At 52.6% G+C, this 18822-nt stretch overlaps 1 protein-coding gene across 1 annotated transcript in view; it reads left to right on the forward strand.

Moving 5' to 3' along the window:
- The window catches only part of LOC119951958 (nitric oxide synthase, brain-like), a 304521-nt gene that overhangs the window by 71653 nt on the left and 214046 nt on the right, over positions 1–18822 (forward strand). Inside the window, exons 3-4 of the mRNA XM_038775360.1 lie at positions 16777–16925; positions 18512–18674. Coding sequence (XP_038631288.1) covers positions 16777–16925; positions 18512–18674 — 312 coding nt within the window. The remainder of the gene's footprint in view (positions 1–16776; positions 16926–18511; positions 18675–18822) is intronic.

The following is an 18822-nucleotide window of genomic DNA, read 5'->3' on the forward strand; positions in this document are numbered from 1 at the left end:
GGTCCTGAGGGAGACAGTATCTTGGCGGCGTCGGGGAACTCCACGTAGGCATGCTGGGGGTTGGCGTGGAGCAAGTGTACCCTGTCCACCAAGGGGTCCACCTTGTGGAGTCGGACGTGCCTACGTAGAAGGACGGTCCTGGAGTTGCGAGCCAAGTGGGGAGCGACACCCGGATGTGAACTTCCTAGGGAAGGTAAAAACACGTTCAGGGGTGTTATTCGTAGCGGTGCACAGTAGTGGATGGAGTGTAGTGCATCAGTGCTGCATAGTGCCAGCAAGAGGCTGGGAGGTTTCTGGACCGTAGGGCCAGCTGGACAGCCCTCCAAACGTCTGCCTCTCTACCTGTCCGTTTCCCCGGGGATTATAGCTGGTCGTTCTGCAGGAGGCGATACCCCTGCTGAGCAGGAACTGACACAGCTCATCACTCATTAATGAGGATCCCCTGTCACTGTGGATGTAGGTGGGGAATCCAAACAGAGCGAAGATTGTGTTGAGGGCCTTGATGACCGTGGCAGACGTCATATCAGGGCATGGGATGGCGAAGGGGAACCTGGAGTATTCATTGACCACACTGAGGATATATGTGTTGCGGTCGGCGGAGGGGAGGGGCCCTTTGAAGTCCACGCTGAGGCGTTCAAAGGGGCGGGACGCTTTCACCAGGCGCGCGCGGTCTGGCCCGTAGAAGTGCGGCTTGCACTCTGCACAGACCTGGCAATCCCTGGTGACTGTCCGTACTTCCTCGACGGAGTAGGACAGGTTGCAAGCTTTGACTAGGTGGTACAGTCGTGTGACCCCAGGTGACAAAGGCTGTCGTGTAGGGCCCGGAGTCGGTCTACTTGTGCGCTGGCACATGTACCCCGGGAGAGAACGTCTGGGGGCTCGTTGAGTTTGCCGGGGCAATACAAAATCTCGTAATTATAGGTGGAGAGCTCGATTCTCCACTGCAAGATCTTATAATTTTTGATCTTGCCCCGCTGCGTGTTGTTTAACATGAAGGCTACCGACCGTTGGTCAGTGAGGAGAGTGAATCTCCTGCCGGTCAGGTAATACCTCCAATGCCGCACAGCTTCAACGATAGCTTGGGCCTCTTTTTTCGATGGATGAGTGCCGAATTTCAGAGGCATGAAGTTTGCGGGAAAGAATGCCACGGGTCTGCCTGCCTGGTTAGAGTGGCGGCGAGGGCAACGTCTGAAGCGTCGCTTTCAACTTGAAAGGGGGAGTACCTCGTCTACTGCATGCATCGCGGCCTTGGCTATGTCTGCTCTGATCTGGGTAAAGGTGTGTTGTGCCTCGGCTGCAAGGGGGAATGAGTGGACTGTATGAGTGGGCGGGCCTTGTCCGCCTAGTTTGGGACCCACTGGGCGTAGGAGAAGAACCCAGGAAGTGTTTGAGGGCCTTGGGGCAGTGGGGAAGGAGAGCTCCATGAGGGGGCGCATGCGGTCGGGATCGGGCCCCAGAAGTCCGTTTTGGACTACATAGCCGAGGATGGCTAGACGGGTCGTGCGGAACACACACTTCTCCTTGTTGTACGTAAGGTTGAGGAGAGTGGCGGTGCGGAGGAATTTGGCAAGGTTGGCGTTGTGGTCCTGCTGGTCATGGCCGCAGATGGTGACATTGTCTCAGTACGGAAACGTGCCCTGCAAACCGTTCCGGTCGACCATTCAGTCCATCTACCTTTGGAAGACCGAGACCCCGTTAGTGACGCCAAAGGGACCCTAAGAAAGGGTAGAGACGACCGTCCGCCTCGAAGGCAGTGGTGTATGGACCGTCCGATTTACGGATGGGGAGCTGGTGGTAGGCGAATTTTAGGTCAATTGCTGAGAAGACCCGGTACTGCGCAATCTGATTGACCATATCAGATATGCGTGGGAGGGGATGTGCGTCGAGCTGCGTGTACCGATTGATGGTCTGGATGTAGTCCTATTCTCCCTAGTTTTAACTACTACCACTTGGGCTCTCCAGGGGCTGTTGCTGGCCTCGATGATCCCCTCCCGAAGCAGCCTCTGGACCTCGGACCTGATGAAGGCCTTGTCCTGGGCGCTGTACCGTCTGCTCCTAGTGGTAACGGGTTTGCAATCCCCAGTTAGATTGGCAAAGAGGGAGGGGGGGTCAACCTTGAGGGTCGTAAGGCCACAAACGGTGAGTGGAGGTAGGGGTCCGCTGAATTTGAGGGTGAGGCTCTGGAGGTTTCACTGAAAATCTAGGCCCAGCAATAGTGCAGCGCAGAGATTAGGAAGGACATAGAGATGGAAACCGCTGAATTCTACGCCCTGGACTGTGAGAGTGACCGTGCAGAACCCTTGGATCGGGACGGAATGGGATCCGGTGGCTAGGGAGATCCGTTGATTGGCGGGGTGGACCACGAGGGAGCAGCGCCTTACCGTATCCGGGTGTATGAAGCTTTCGGTGCTCAGAGAGTCCAACAGGCAGGAGGTCACGTGGCCGTGATTTTCACCATTGTCGAAGTGGTGGCCAGGTTGTGTGGACGAGACTGGTCCAGCGTCATCGAGGCGAGCTGCGGGTGATCGTCAGAGGTTTCAGACGAAGAGTGTTGGCGGCCCAGGTCGTGGGATGTCGTTGGCGTTCCTGCCCTGTGGGGAAGACAAGATGGCGGCGTCCATGGGCCGAACGTTAGCGGAGCAAGATGGCGTCGTCCACTGGCCGCATGTGGCCCATGGAGGAGAAGATGCCCATTGTGCGTTTGGCAGGGGGGAGGGGGTGATAGCGGCGACCGCTCGGGCCTGGCACACTGCGGCGAAGTGGCCCTTTTTGTTAGAAGACTTGCAAGTGGTGGCATGGGCTGGGCAGCATTGGCGTGGTTGCTTCTGTTGGCCGCAGAAGTAGCAGCGGGGAACCCCGTGGTGAGCGGATTGGCGTGTGGCGCAGGCGTATTGACTAGGCTGGGCCCCAGCTGGGGGGGTCGTTTGCGGGGTCCAGGAGGGATAGGAGGGGTGGGCCACACGGCGAGAGGGGTAGGCCTGAAAATTACGGGAGGCGACCGTCATGTTAATGTAAAACGCTAATGTTTTTGTCTCCGTTAGGTCCCTTCCAGCAGTCGTTGTCGGATGAGGTCTGACCCAATCCCTGTTACGAACGCATCGCGCATAAGGAGATTAGAATGTTCGGTGGCCATAATGGCCTGACAGTCACAGTCCCGGACGAGTGGGATTAGGGCCCGTCAGAAGTCTTTGATGGACTCACCAGGGAGTTGAGAGCGAGTGGCAAGTACGTGCCTGGCGAAGAGCTTGTTCGCTTTCTGCGCGTAGTTCTCTTTTAGGAGTGCCATGGCTTCCGCTTAAGTCGGGGCATCCTGGATCAGTGGGAACACGCTTGAGCTCAACCTGGAATACAGGACCTGTATCTTCTGAGCCTCCGTCGGTGTGGGGGTCGCTCCGTTGATGTAAGCCTCGAAGCAAGCTAGCCAGTGATTAAAGTCCTTTCTGGCATCGGGCGAGTGTGGATCCAGCTGCCGGCGATCTGGTTTGATTCTGATATCCATCTTGTTGAAAATCTGACTGCAGTAAACTGATGCACGATCAATTGCACAAAGACTAAGGTTGGGTACAACTGTGGCTTTATTGCAGTCAGATGCATGGCCTCCAGCTGCAGCTGGCAAAATGGCAGATCAATGGAGGACATGCATATTTATACTCCTCCTACTGGGCGGCGCCAGCCGGCAGGGACTACCGGCGAACCTGTAATACAGGTCCTGCCTTACATTCCCTAATACAGGTGTACAGTGGTTCACCACACTATGCAGTAGCTTTCTATTCTGCTGTGACCCACACGGACTCATACTGACCCCTGGTCCACAGGGATTTGACTCCAAATATTCCCTGACCTGCACCCATGTGACTCAAAATTAACCCCGACTCACATAGACTCATTGAGCACATGGACCCTTATTGACCCCTGACCCACATGGATTTTCCCTGACCTTCTGACCCACTCATGGAAATATGGAAATATAGAAAATAGTAGCAGGGGAAAACCATTTGGCCCTTCAAGCCTGCTCCACCATTCATTATGCCGTGTTTAATGATCATACCAGGCAGAGAGAGTTGGTGAACTGAACACTGTCTTTTCCTAGTTAACCAGCCAACATCGACCAGTTGGTAATCAATACAGAACATGATTCGAACATGAACCAGGAAAGCGTTTCTTTTATTTTTCTGTTTGTGTTCGGGAGTTTCCCAGAAATATTTAGGAGTTGTCATTAGCCAGAATGAGGTGGTGATTGGATTAGAAACAGTCAGAGATTGTTCTTGGTTCTTTTGATTATTGTTTTCATCCAGGGTCTGAATGGCAGAACTGGTTTGGCTCCCGCCCTCCATTCCGAGCAGACACTGTCCTTTTGTTCCAGCAGATTTGTTTTCAGCTCCATTTACCTGTCAGTTGTGAGCCACACAGAGGCTCTGCTGGGGTTAGGTGACTGGAACTGGAGGGGATCACTGTAATTCAAACTGTCAACCCAGCTCGTTAGAGTGAAATGTCATTGTCTGATTTGTAATCCTTTGGCTTTCCTTCCAATCAGAGATAGGGGCCATGATTCTCCGTTTCAGAAACTAAGTGTTGACATCAAGGCAGAATTAGTGCACTTCTACAGCAGCAAAAGTGGTGCCGGTCCCGGAGAATTCCATCAACCGTTAATGGGCCAGCACCAGTGCCACGTGGAACACAATCCATGGCAGTGAAAATGGTGTCGGATTCGCCAGGGTCGGGATTGGCACTGAAGAGCCGCATGGTAGAACAGTGGTTAGCACAGTTGCTTCACAGCTCCAGGGTCCCAGGTTCGATTCCCGGTTTGGGTCACTGTCTGTGTGGAGTCTGCATGTTCCCCCCGTGTCTACGTAGGTTTCCTCCGGGTGCTTCAATTTCCTCTCACAGTCCAAAAATGTGCAGGTTAGATGGATTGGCCGTGCTAAATTGCCCTTAGTGTCCAAAAAAGGTTGGGTGGGGCCGCTGTGTTATGGCGTTTGGGTGTGGGCTTGGGTAGGGTGCTCTTTCCAGGGGCCAGTGCAGACTTGATGGGCCGAATGGCTTCCTTCTGCACTGTAGATTCTATGACAAGCTGCCGTCGCATATAAGCACTCCACACCCCACTCATCCCAGCCAACAGGATGGCAGCAAGTAGAGCAGCACCCTATTATGCAGAGCTGGAGACCCTGTTGGACGCTGTGGAGGAGAAGTGGGCTACCACTTACCCAGAGGTGGGAAGGAGGCTGCCACCCGCCACCGTACACCACACCTGGGCTCAGGTGGCGGAGGTGGTCAGCGCCATTGAAAACACCGCCAGGACCGGCCAGCAGTGCCGTAAAAAACTGCACAACTTCCTCAGGGGGTCTAGGATGAGTGGCACCATTCCATGTCCCCCACACCAGTAACCCACACCCCCCCAACCCTGAGGGCGACCGAACACCCACCCTGCACCACCTGCTAGCAACCATATCGACCACGATATAGCTGGGTGCCCTGACCACGAAGGCCACTAGCTACCACCCCTTCCTCACCTTCTGTGCTGCAAATGTTCCCGGAGTAGCAGTCAAACTGAACTGACTTCCCGAAATTGCTGTCTCCAACACTCTCCACCATCCCAGAGACACTCACCTCGGTTGGCCATGTGAGTGAAGAGGCTCCTGGGGCACTCTCTGGTGCACATCACACATGTGTAGCATGTAGCTGTACGCAAGTAGAGGTAGGAACCCCCAAGCGGGCAGGCGGCAGACGCGGGTCGTCCCGAGAGACTAGCTGCCCTCCAGATGGGTTTCAAGCTTCTGGAAAGGGTGGGCCCAGTGGAGATGCAGTCGCTGAGCCAGGGACAGCATGAGCGGATGTCAGCGAGCAACCAGCACCTGAAGGTGCAATTGGAGGCGTCCAACCGCGTGCAGGTTTCAGCCATGGGTCAAGGTGTCCTAGCCCTGGGGCACTCTGCAGGCAGTGGCCAAGGCCCAGGACAGGGCTAACCTGTCACAGGCAACTGGACATTGCAGGGGCACCACAGATCGTGGCTCAGTCACAGTGGGCCATAGCTGAAGGCGTGGCGGCATTGTCCAGGCACTGGCTGACATGGCACATACCCAGAGAGAGGTGGCGCAGTCACGGCTGATGTAGCCCATTCCCAGAGGGAGGTGGTCCATCCCCTGTGCTCCATGTTCGCAAGCATCGGGACCCTGTTTGGGATGGGAGCGGGCCACCAGGACTGGCAGCACCAGGTCACGGGGGGAGCCTCATGGATTAGCTCCGTTCGCACGCCCGTCCCATGGATTAGGCCGGGGAGGCTATCGGGCACACTGACAAGGAGGAGCTGGTGGTACCCATGCCGATGACTCCCACAGGGGAGGTGCCAGAATACCACAGTGTCTTGAACTCTTCCCCTCCTATCCCTGGCGCATCTTATGGGCAGCACAGAACATGGTGGCACCACGCAATCTGGGACACTTGCCTAGGTGCTCTTTCAGAAGGGTGTGAGGGACGGACTGTGCTGGGCTGGCTGCAGAGGGAGTGATTGGCGGTGGGGGGGGGGGGGGGGGGGGGAGGAGATGGGCAGACATTAAGGGTGGGCATGAGCCAGGGACCCTGGTTCTGCCAACGGTCACTGCTCTAGGGCCCCAGATCTGTCGCTCTCCACCCTATCCTCCACCACTTTCCTCACCCCACCTCCGCCACCAAAGGTTTGGTGGGACCGTGTGATGGAATGGCCAGCTTGCATGCAGGGATCACCCAGGTGGACAGTGGAAAGTGGACAGGAGTCAGACTTTGTCAAATGATGCGGAGCATCAGAGCTCATCCACAGACCGGGTTGTCATCATCCTCCATCCCGTGGACCAGACCCGCTGATACTGCCATCCCAGGGCCCCCTGTTCGAAGTGAGGCAGGTAGGAATCATGGAGCGGGTTGCAAAGTGTTGGGGGAAGGGGGTGGCAGTGGTGCAGGGGGTGGGGTATTCGTGAGAGGGCGTGGTCAGCCAAGGCCTTGTGGAGGTTGGATGGGATGTCCGTGGCAACGGCCAGGTCGCCAAGCCGGTGAACCTGGAGGCAATTAGATCGTCCCGTGCGCGTCAGTTCAGGCACACATCTTGTGCGACTTCATGCACCTGCTCAGGTCCCATGTCCTGCCACCCTTGCCTTTACTCACATCCTCCTAATCGAACAAAACCTGGCCTTCATAGTCCTAAAGTCCTAAATCTAAAATAAGGGGAAGTAGATTTAGGACTGAGTTTAGGAGGAACTTCTTCACCCAAAGGGTTGTGAATCTATGGAATTCCTTGCCCAGTGAAGCAGTTGAGGCTCCTTCATTAAATGTTTTTAAGGTAAAGATAGATAATTTTTTGAAGAATAAAGAGATTAAGGGTAATGGTGTTCGGGCCGGAAAGTGGAGCTGAGTCCACAAAAGATCAGCCATGATCTCATTGAATGGCGGAGCAGGCTCAAGGGGCCAGATGGCCTACTCCTGCTCCTAGTTCTTACGTTCTTATGTTCATCTTCCACCTCCTGCATGTCGCCCCTCTGCTGGGCGATGTTGTCGAGGACGCAGCAGGCAACCTCAATGTGGAAGACTCTCCAAGCACTATACTGGAGGGCACCCCCAGAGTGCGCCAGCCACCTGACACGCAGCTTCAGGATGCCAAAACACTGCTTGACCATGCTCCCAGTCACGGTATGAGGGTCGTTGTAACCCGTCTCCGTGTCAGTCTGTAGCCTCCAGGTCGGTGTCATCAGCCGCGGCCACAGTGGAAACCCCTGTCGCCAAGGGGCCAACCCCTCAGCTGGGGATGCACCTCAAGACGTCTTGCACACTGCTCGGGTATCGGGCGCAGATGTGTAAGATGTGCATCGGATGGTCTCACACCAGCAGTAGGTTCATCGAGTGGAACCCCTTTCAGTTTGTGAAGAATGGCTGTCATGGTCTGGTGCTTGTAGGGGTTCATGCTTCCCGTCGATCATGCCCTGGGCCCGGGGCATCTCCAATGGCAACAAACCACACTGCTCAGTCATCCTGTTGTGCTCGATGTACATTGAATTTGATGATTTGTGCTGACCCAGTATACAGGGCCACGGTTACTGCACGATGCACCTGTGCAGCGAGGTCTCTGAAATTCCAGACGGTATGGACTTGGCGCCTGGAAGAACACTGTGGCATAAACGTTCAGGGCAACGTTCACCTTGACAGCCACCGGGAGTGGGTATCCTTCCCCATACCAGGTGCCAGGTGTGCCATGATTTTGCAGATATGTTGCACTGACCCTTGCTCAGCCGGAGTCTTCAACAGCATGCCCGGTCACCAGCTCCTCAAATGGCAGTCGCTGCTGGTCAAAAGCCTCATGCGCTGCCTTATTCGCAACTCCTTCTTGGCCTGTTAGGCAGCCGGCTCTCCAGATGCGTCCTGTTCCTCTGGGGCGACTGTGGCCATTGCCCTTGGGTGAGCCGCGCACTTCTCCACCAGCAGCTGGCTGTGGGGTGGGGGTGGGGGAGTTCGTGGGGTGGGGAATGGACCCATACAGCCGGTGTCACTGCGCAATGACGGGCCACGGTGGGTGGTCAGTGGGATGTGCAGCAAGATGGCTGCCAAGCAGGCCACGGCAATGGCGGTCCATATCTGGACACCCCAGTCCCATGGGGGGGGCGGGGGGGGGAACATCTCGAACCTGGTCATCCCTCGTGGCCCCCACCACGGCCGGCAGGTGTCTCCCACCCCAGCCAGCCCTACCAGCGGCAGGACTGTCAGCCTGCCATGGAGCCTGTTTCCTGTATTTTGAAACCACAAGTGAAACACTTCCCTGACGGAGGCGAAGCATCTCGGAGGCCCCGGAGAATACCGGGTCAGGCCCGCTAATGATATGGAACTTGCTGTACGTGCAGAAGTGAATGCATTGATGCCGCTGTTCAGGTAACGGAGCATGGTATTCTGGTGGGCTCCTGGCGCTGGCCACAATTTTGGCTTCTCGACTGAAACGCCTCCCATTTGCCTCCTGATTTCAATGTGGGCCAACGGAGAATCCCACCCAGGATTCCTACACTTCTTCTGCCTTTGCCAGCTCTCTGCAAACTGCTCTCACACCATCATCCTTTGTAAATGCAGGATTGTTCAGGTGAATGTACACTGCCCCAATCCAAGAACAATCAATCTTCCCGAGTTACTCGGTACAAATACTGCTTTGAGCTTATGTTTTGTCTTCAATTCTTGGAATCACACTTCAGATTTGAAAGACAAGTTGTTGGATTGGGCAGGCAGATGAAGTGTGAAGTGATTTATTTATGTAAGAAGAAAGCAAAAAGACAATATAAAATAGTGTGAGCAACTGTAAATTGCACATTCTTCCCGTGTCTGCGTGTGTTTTGCCCCCACAACCCATAGATGTGCAGGGTAGGTGGATTGGCCACGCTAAATTGCCCCTTAATTGAAAAAAATGAATTGGGTACTCTAAATTTTAAAAAAAGTAAAGCCTTTGGCAAGGTGCCTCATGGCAGAAAAGATGAAGTCACATGGTTCAGAGGTGAGGTGGTAAGATGGATACGGAACTGGCTCAGCCATAGAAGGCAAAGGGTGTTTTTCTGAATGGAAGGTTGTGACTAGTGCTGTTCCACAGGGATCGGTGCTGGGGCCTTTGTTGTTTGGACGGGGGCATTGAGAATTGTGGTGATGCATCACTGTAAATACACATGGGGTTAATGTTAATACACATAGACTAGATAGACACTAGAGGGAGCACCAGAGACATGACACACAGACATTCAACCAATAGGTCAATAAGATAGGACACGACCAATTGGCATTCACGACACACAGAGAGGTGACACTACCACAGGGGGGCATTACACCAACCCATATAAAAATGACACAGCACACATGCTCTTCCTCTTTCCAGTGGGGACACTTAGTGAGGACAGGGTTGATTTGAAACACATTACACCCACCATGGGTGGGACATTTAAATGGTCATTGGATAAACATATGGATGATAAGGGAATAGTGTAGATGGGCTTTAAAGTGGTTTCACAGGTCGGCGCAACATCGAGGTCCGAAGGACCTGTACTGCGCTGTAATGTTCTATTCTATTCTATATGCTTAAGGTGCAACAATTCTAATTAATGTATGGCAGTCAATTAAAGAGCACAGTTTTGGGATTGCTGGATTTGACTTACTTGTCTGTTTTCATAGTATCCCTACAGTGCAGAAGGAGGCACATCGAGTCTGGACCGGCCCTTAGAAAGAGCACCCTACTTAAGCCCTGGCCTCCACCCTATCCCTGTAACCCAGTAACCCCACCAAATCTTTTGGACACTAATGGATAATTTAACATGACCAGTCCACCTAACCTGCACATTTTTGGAGAAAACCAGCGCAGACATGGGGAGAAAGAGCGAACTCCACAGTCACCAAGGCCTGAATTGAACCCAGGACCCTGGAGCTGTGAGGCAACAGTACTAACCACTGTGCCAATGTGCCGATCCTTTATCTGAAAACAAGTGTGCACAAACTTCTGGAGAGAAACAGTTTAATTGCTCCTTTGTCATTTTTCGACATGACGTGTTGAGTGACCTCTGACTGTGTTTGAAAGATTCTCGATAAAATCCTGAGTTTTGAGCAAGTGGAGATTGGGAGTGGAATCTATTAGGAGAAATAGATTCCAATCACAGAGGGTCAGTGACCTGAGGACATAAAGGGGCAGTGACTGGAGGGCACAGAGTCAGTGACTGGAGGGCACAGAGTCAGTGACTGGAGGGCACAGAGTCAGTGACTTGTGGGCACAGAGTGGCACTAACTTGAGTGCACAGAGGGTCAGTGTCTCAAGTGTGCCACGACATGCTGGGCTTGTACGTGGTCAATTCCAGCCCCACGTGTCCGGGAGTCAATGCACAAGTGAATTAACCAGTAATACTAGCTATTAACCTCATCCCCACCTTAACTTGTCCCCATGCTCTATTACACACACAAACACACACACAATACAAATACACACAATACAAATAAACACAGAGGGGAGGAAAGGGGTAAAAAATCAGAAGTGGAGGTTTTTGGTTTATAGCCTGTGATGATCTTCTCTATATTTAGAAATGCATGACTCGCAAATTTTCCTGGAGAGGCTCCTTGTTTCTGTTCAAGCTTTGCTTTCAGTTCAAGGTTTACATTCAGGCTTCTGTAGTTTCTGGAGAGAGAGTTGGTCGGTTCTGGTCTTTGTTTGCGCAGCCTGTAATGGTTCTCCTGTACATAAATTCAGCTAGACTCTCTGCCAGTTCAGAAACACAGGCTTTTTGGAGAAAAAGGGAGGGAAAGGATAGCAGGACTTTTCCCAGGGCGTCCAAGATCAAAACTGAAACCAAACTCAAATCTTGGGATCTTAAAAGCATCCTGAAGGAAAATGATCCAATCACCACCACCTGTTACTCGACAGAACACAGCCTTTTTTGCAAATCCATTAACCACCAGCAAATCAATCAATCTAAGTCCCAATCCATACTTTGTCACTGATGCCGGCTAGTCTGCAACTTCTGTTTAAAGGGGCTGGTTTAGCACAATGGGATAAACAGCTGGCTTATAATACAGAACAAGGTCAGCAGCGCGGTTTCAATTCCCATACCAGCCTACCTGAACAGGTGCCAGAAGATGGCGACTAGGGGCTTTCACGGTAACTTCATTGAAGCCTACTTGTGACAATAAGCAATTATTATTCTCAAACGAGCATAGCTTTCTGGATTCTATCTGCTTGAATTAAAGATTATGGGCTTCTTGTCTTAAAGTGATATGTCCATTTCTAATGCTATCAGGACGCCCTGTGCGAGTGCACGGTCAGTTCCAGCCCCACCAATCCAGGAGTCCCTCACAATAATTTGTGTTTTCCTGGGATTTTCAACCCCTGACTGGTCCAATGAGTTACAGACACTAGAGGCAGGATTCTCCATCTTGCCGCACCCCCCCCCCCCCCCCCCCCCCCCCCATCCTCCCCTCCCCTCCAGCAGCGGGATTCTCCAGCCTGCCAGCTGACCAATGGGGTTTCCCATTGTGGGCAGCCCCCTTGAAATCCCCAAGCGTGGGTGCATTGCCAGCACAACGGAGACTCCCAACAGTGGAGAGCCCCAGATTTATGAGTAAAATATTAACAAACTGTTTATTTATCACGAGTAAAATTAACGTATAATGGAAATAATTGGAATTATGGTCTACTAGTCTACCTATTCCCAAAACATGCCCCACCCTCCACCGAGACACACACAAAACAGACACACAGTGAAGAGATAGGAAAAGGGTTATAATAACGGGAATGGACATAAAAGGTTTGACATTAATCTTCGCTGTTGCAATTGTGGCTCTATCGTCCTTGGTCTTCTCAAAATGCAATGCTCTGGGGATTTGGTTCCTACAAGAGATTCAGTTCAGTGCAATTCTGACCACCGATCACTAGGTGGAGCCTCTGTCTCTCCGGCATATTACTGTAGCTTTACACCTGAGAATTTTACAGGCTTTTCCGTTCACCTGATCTCTGTGCAGAAATTCCGGACACCCAACTAAACCCCATGCCTTAATCTAAATATTCCCAACCCATCCATCTACCGCCTCACCCATTTACCCCAGATGCACCTCATCCATTTAGCCACTTCATTCATTTACACCTTATCCACCTCACCCACCCCGACACACCTGACCAGTTACCTTTCATCCATCTCACCCAGTTACCCCAACCTACTTCACCTAGTTACCCCTTACCCACCTCCCACAGTTGGCCCTGACCCACCTCACCCAGTTACCCCTGACTCACCTCACCCAGTTACCCCTGACCCACCTCACCCAGTTACCCCTGACCCACCTCACCCAGTTACCCCTGACCCACCTCACCCAGTTACCCCTGACCTACCTCACCCAGTTACCCCTGACTCACCTCACCCAGTTACCCCTGACCCACCTCACCCAGTTACCCCGACTCACCTCACGCAGTTACCCGACTCACCTCACCCAGTTACCCCTGACTCACCTCACCCAGTTACCCCTGACTCACCTCACCCAGTTACCCCTGACCCACCTCACCCAGTTACCACTGACCTACCTCACCCAGTTACCCCTGACTCACCTCACCCAGTTACCCCTGACCCACCTCACCCAGTTACCCCTGACCCACCTCACCCAGTTACCCCTGACCCACCTCACCCAGTTACACCTGACCTACCTCACCCAGTTACACCTGACCTACCTCACCCAGTTAGCTACCTTACTCATTTACCCCTGACCTCACCCAGGTACCCCTGACCCACCTCACCCAGTTACCACTTACCCACCTCACCCAGAGGGAATGGCACTATTTGGCGCCGCCCTTTTGGCGCCGACCTTTCGGCGCCGACCTTTTGGCACTCACCTGTTTTGGCACTGGCCTTTTTTGGCGCTGGCCTTTTTGGCGCCGCCAACATTTCCGACGTACTTCATTATCTGTTTAAAGGGCTTTAAGTTGCCCCGAGGCCCTGAAAGGCTACATAAATGTATATCTACCTTCCTGCTTTTTTCATCTTTTGAAACGTGAGCTAAAAGGTTGCCCCGCAATCCAAGTGTGGGTGTGGAGGTGAATGTGCCTTTGAGGTTGTGTGTCTATTTACTGACTCTCGCCATCGGCAGGAGGTTAGAAAGTCAAACGGCTTTCAGGAGCAGAGTTAAACATTGCATCGCACAGTGAAGAAATGATTCGCAGCAGGCGCTATTATTTTTTTTAAGAAAGTTTTAATTAATGGAGGATCCCTTTTGGGGTCAGAGTTGCGAACGTTTAATGCGAAGGTAGCTCATGAAACTTTCAAAATGGAAAGCGGAACCGTTTAACCCTTCAGGGGTCACCATGCCCCGTGTAAAATCCCAGATATCTCTGCAGATCTATTCCTGCTCTCTTCAGCATCCCAATATAAATTGATTCACCAACGGCCGCGCCCCCAGCTGCCTTGGCACCAATCTTTGGGACCCCCCACCCCCCCTCCCCCACCTTCCGCCCCGAACCTCTCTGCTTATCTCGCTTCCTTTAAGATTCTTCTGATCACCTTTCCAGCCGCCCGCCTTCAATATCACCTGGTGCCACTGGGCGTGACACTCGTATGCCGCCGTGCTAATTGTAATTTCGGCGTTGAAGTTAAATAACTAGATTCTATAGACTATTCAGGCTTCTAAGGACTACGGAAGGGGGGGGGTGGGGGGGGTGGGGGGGGAGCCTGTGAGAGAGAGGGGGGGGGGGCTGCTTCTTGTGGGACACATACACGGGCTTTCCGAGGTTACTAACGGAGGTTTATTACATGCTTTCATTTTGATTTTGACGCCAAACCGTGGTGGGCCCAGAAAATGAGCGCCATAACTGGCGCCAAAAAAACGACGCCAAAAGATCGGGGCCAAAAAGGCGGCGCCAAAAAGCACCCGACCCCACCCAGGTACCCCTGATCCACCTCACCATTTACCCCTTACCCACTTCACCCAGTTACCCACCTCCCACAATTATCCACCTGCCAATTTAGGCAGTCCATTCACCAAGGCCGGGTTGTTAAACCTACCATCCCACTGCTGGTATTGTCACTGGGGGACTTGTCCTGTTTTACTCCCACTCCATTCTGCTGTGACAAGTTCCCGCAAGGCACTGCACTGCCCATTTCTATGGCAGCTGGGATTGGAAGATTCCACAAGATTTGTGCATCAGCTTGAGGTCGGGAGAATGTTTGAACACAGTAATAATCTGAGGATCATCATCGCTCCTTGGAAGATGCAGCTCATTGTTTCCTCAAAGCGAGGTCTAAGAATTTGGAATGAACTGTCTGAAGAAAATTCAATGATAACTTCCAAAATGAATTGGATAAGTGGTTTCAAAGAAGTAATTCTGATCCACTGACCCCGACCCACGACCCATGACCCAAATTGACCCCCCAAACACACTCAAACTGACCGTCAACCCACATTGCCCCCCAACACACACGAACCACCAATACACATTGACCCCCGACCCACACTGACCCCCAACTCACATTGGCTCTGGACCCACATGACCCCTGATCCACATTGACCTCTGAACCACACATAGCATTTTAAGTTATGAAGAGAGGCTGAATATGCTTGGGTGGTTTTCGCTGGAGCAGAGAGGGGCGACCTGATCGAGGTGTATAAGATTATGAGAGGCATGGACAGGGTGGATATGGAGCAGCTGTTCCCTTTACTGAAGGGTCAGACACGAGGGGGAAAAAGGTGAGGGCAGAAGGTTCAGGGGGATTTGAGGAAAATCTTATTTGCCCAGAGGGTGGTGATGGTCTGGAACGCACTGCCTGGGAGGATGGGAGAGCCGGGTTGCTTCACATCCTTCAAAAAGTGTCTGGATGAGTCATAATATTCAAGGCTATGGCCCAAGTGCTTGAAAATGGGATTCGGTAGGCAGGTCAGGTGTTTTTCATTTTTTAATTTAATGCTGGTTAGGCTAACATTTATTACCCATCCCTATTTGTCCTTAGAAGGTGGTAGTGAGTTGCCTTCTTGAACCGCTGCAGTTCATGCGTTGGTGAAGACTCAATGAGCCAAAAGGCCTCTTCTACGCTGTATTATTCTGTGATTTTATTCTGTGACCACAAATCCACATTGACCCCCAAGCCACACAATTCACACACCCCGCAGAATAACACTGACCCCCAACCCAAAGTGACCCCTGACCCAAACCGACTCACACTGACCCCGACTCACACTGACCCCCCCAACCCACACAGATTCACACTGTCCCCGACCCACACAAACTCACTCTGGACCCCGACCCACACAAATTCTCCTGACCCCTGACCCACATGGACCCACACTGATCCCCAACCAAAAGTGACCCCTGACCCACATGGGCTCACACATGACCCCTCCCCACACACACTCACTCTGACCCACAACCTACATGGACTCACATTGACCCCTGACCCAGATGGACTCACAGTGACCCCTGACCGACACATTGATGAATCCCCACTATCAACATCCCAGGGTTATCACTAACCAGAAACTGAACCATATAAATTGTGTGGCTACAAGAGCAGGTCAGATGCTAGGAATCCTGCAGCAAGTAACTCGCCTCCTGAACTCCCAAAGCCTGTCCACCATCGACAGGCACATGTCAGGAGTGTAATGGATTACTCTCCACTTGCCTGGATGAGTGCGGCTCCAATGTCACTCAAGAAGCTCGACACCATCCAGGACAAAGCAGTCAGTTTGATTGACACAAACATTCAATCCCTCTACAAACACCCTCACCGACAAACAATGGCAGCCATGAGTACCAGCTACAAGATGCACTGCAGTAACTCGCCAAGGTTCCTTTGGCAGCACGTTCCAAACCCACAACCGAGAAGGAGATCCACAAGATCTAGAAGGACAAGGGGACCCCACCACCTGGAGGTTCCTCTCCAAGTCACTCATCACCCTGACTTGCAAATATATTGCTTAATTGTCACTGGGGCACCCTCCCTAACAGCACAGTGGGTGCACCTACACCTCAGGGACTGCAGCAATTCAAGAAGGTGGGTGAGCCAACAGCTTCTCAATGGCATCTAGGGATGTGTAATAAATGCTGATCTAGACAACCTGCTAATAAAAAAAACTGCTTTTCTGTGTCTGCACCCTCCCTTCAGAGGGACCACCTGCTCCAGCTCTACATGCTGTTAACATACACAATCCCCATGCTGATTCTATCATTCACTATGCAGTGATGGTTACTGTTTGTTCCGGTATAGGTTGGGGATAATGTTTGAATAGTGAATGTGTTTGGTTTGTAATAATCTGTTGATGTTTGCTTACCTTCAGCCAACCCCATGCTCAGAGACCCAATGTCTGGGGTCTGTCATGTTCCCCAAGGAGCTTGTGTCCAAACCAGAAGGTGAAGCCCCGTCCAAGGAACAACTCCTGCAGCAAGCAACAGACTTCCTCAACCAGTACTACACAGCCATGAAAAGGTGCAGGAAATTCACTGGGGCAGGGAATGGGAGAAGGGGTGGGGCCAAGAAGAGATTGGGACAAGGGTAAGGTGGGGTAGGTCTCAGTGGAGGGAATATGGGAGCCGGGATTCCCCGATCCTGCGCTGGATCGGAGAATCGCCGGGGGTGGCGCGAGAATCGTGCCACGCCGCTCCGACGCCGGCCCGCCGAATCTCTGCCGTCGATTCTCGGGCGCCCACGGGATTGCTGCCGTGCCAGTCGGGGGCATTGAAAGTGGCCCACCACCGGCGATTCTCCGCACCTCGGCGGGCTGAGTGCCTGCCGGTTTGGCCAAGTCCCGCTGGTGTGGGTTACGTCTGGTCCCGGAGTTCTGGCTGCGAGGGCCATCCGTCCTGGTTGGGGGGCAGGGGGAGGTGGGGGGATCTGACTCTGGAGGGTGCCTTCACAGTGGCCTGGCCCGCGATTGGGCCTACCGATCGGCGGGCGGGCTAGTTCTGTGGGAGTATATGTTCCTCCGTGCCGGGCCCTTCTCTTAAGGTTAATGTGCAGGTTCAGTCATCAGTTAAGAAGGCAAATTAAATGTTAGCATTCATGCCAAGAGGGCATGTACTTGCCAAGACCAGGGATGTACTTCTGAGGCTGTATAATCCTCTGGTCAGACCCTACTTGGAGTATTGTGAGCAGTTTTGGGCCCCATATCTAAGGAAGGGTATGCTGGCCTTGGAAAGGGTCCAGAGAAGGTTCACAAGAATGATCCCTGGAATTAAAAACTTGTCATATGAGGAACATTTGAGGACTCTAGGTCTGTACTCGTTGGAGTTTAGAAGGATGAGGGTATCTTATTGAAACTTACAAGGTACTGCGAGGCCTGGATAGACTGGACATGGAGAGGATGTTTCCACTTGTCGGTAAAACTAGAAGCAGAGGACACCATCTCAGACTAAAGGGATGATCCTACAAAACAGAGCTAAGGAGGAATTTCTTCAGCCAGAGGGTGGTGAATCTGTGGAACCCTTTGCCTCAGAAGGCTGTGGAGGCCAATTCACTGAGTGTCTTTAAGGCAGAGATAGATAGGTTCTTGTTTAATAAGGGGATCAGGGGTTATGGGGAGAAGACAGGAGAATGCGGATGATAAAATATCAGTCATGATTGAATGACGGAGCTGACTCGATGGGCCAAGTGGCTTAATTCTGCTCCTATGTCTTATGGTCTTATGGGCCCCTGGAGGGCTCTGACATATTGCCCGGGGGCCGGTGCACATGCGCAAACATGCGCCGGCTGTGGCATGGCAACCTTTGAGAGCCAGAGCAGCGGACACCACTCCGGCACCGTACTAGCCCCCTAGGAGGGGGTGAATGCCCGGGATGGCAGCACATTGACGCCAGAGTGGCTCGCGCCGCTTTTGACATCGGCGTTAGAACTTGGTCGCGGGATCGGAGAATCCGGGCCGGGGTTTCAGTGGCTTAGGGTGGGCTAAGGTGGTAGGTGGGAGTAGGTGGGAATGAGGGTAATTTTGGCCAAGTGCTGAAGGAAGGTGTGTGAGATATTCAGCTCCACTCTCAATGGGCAATGACTGAGTTGCTCTCTCTCATCCCCTGTCTCAGGACAGGGACTCCAGAACACAGTCAGCGCCTGACGGAGATATCATTGGAGGTACAGAGGACTGGCACCTATCAGCTGACCCAGAACGAATTGATCTTTGGGGCAAAGCAGGCCTGGAGAAATGCTGCCCGATGTGTAGGCCGAATCCAGTGGAGCCGCTTGCAGGTCAGGGACCAGAAATCTCACAGCAACCTCTTCCTCCATTCCCTTAATTCCCTTAGTTTATTATATCATATCTCTGTCTCTGTCTGTCTCACTCAAAGAACAAAGAACAAAGAAAAGTACAGCACAGGCACTGGCTATTCGGCCCTCC

This window comes from Scyliorhinus canicula, chromosome 17 (assembly GCF_902713615.1).
Source record: "Scyliorhinus canicula chromosome 17, sScyCan1.1, whole genome shotgun sequence".
Taxonomy (NCBI): domain Eukaryota; kingdom Metazoa; phylum Chordata; class Chondrichthyes; order Carcharhiniformes; family Scyliorhinidae; genus Scyliorhinus; species Scyliorhinus canicula.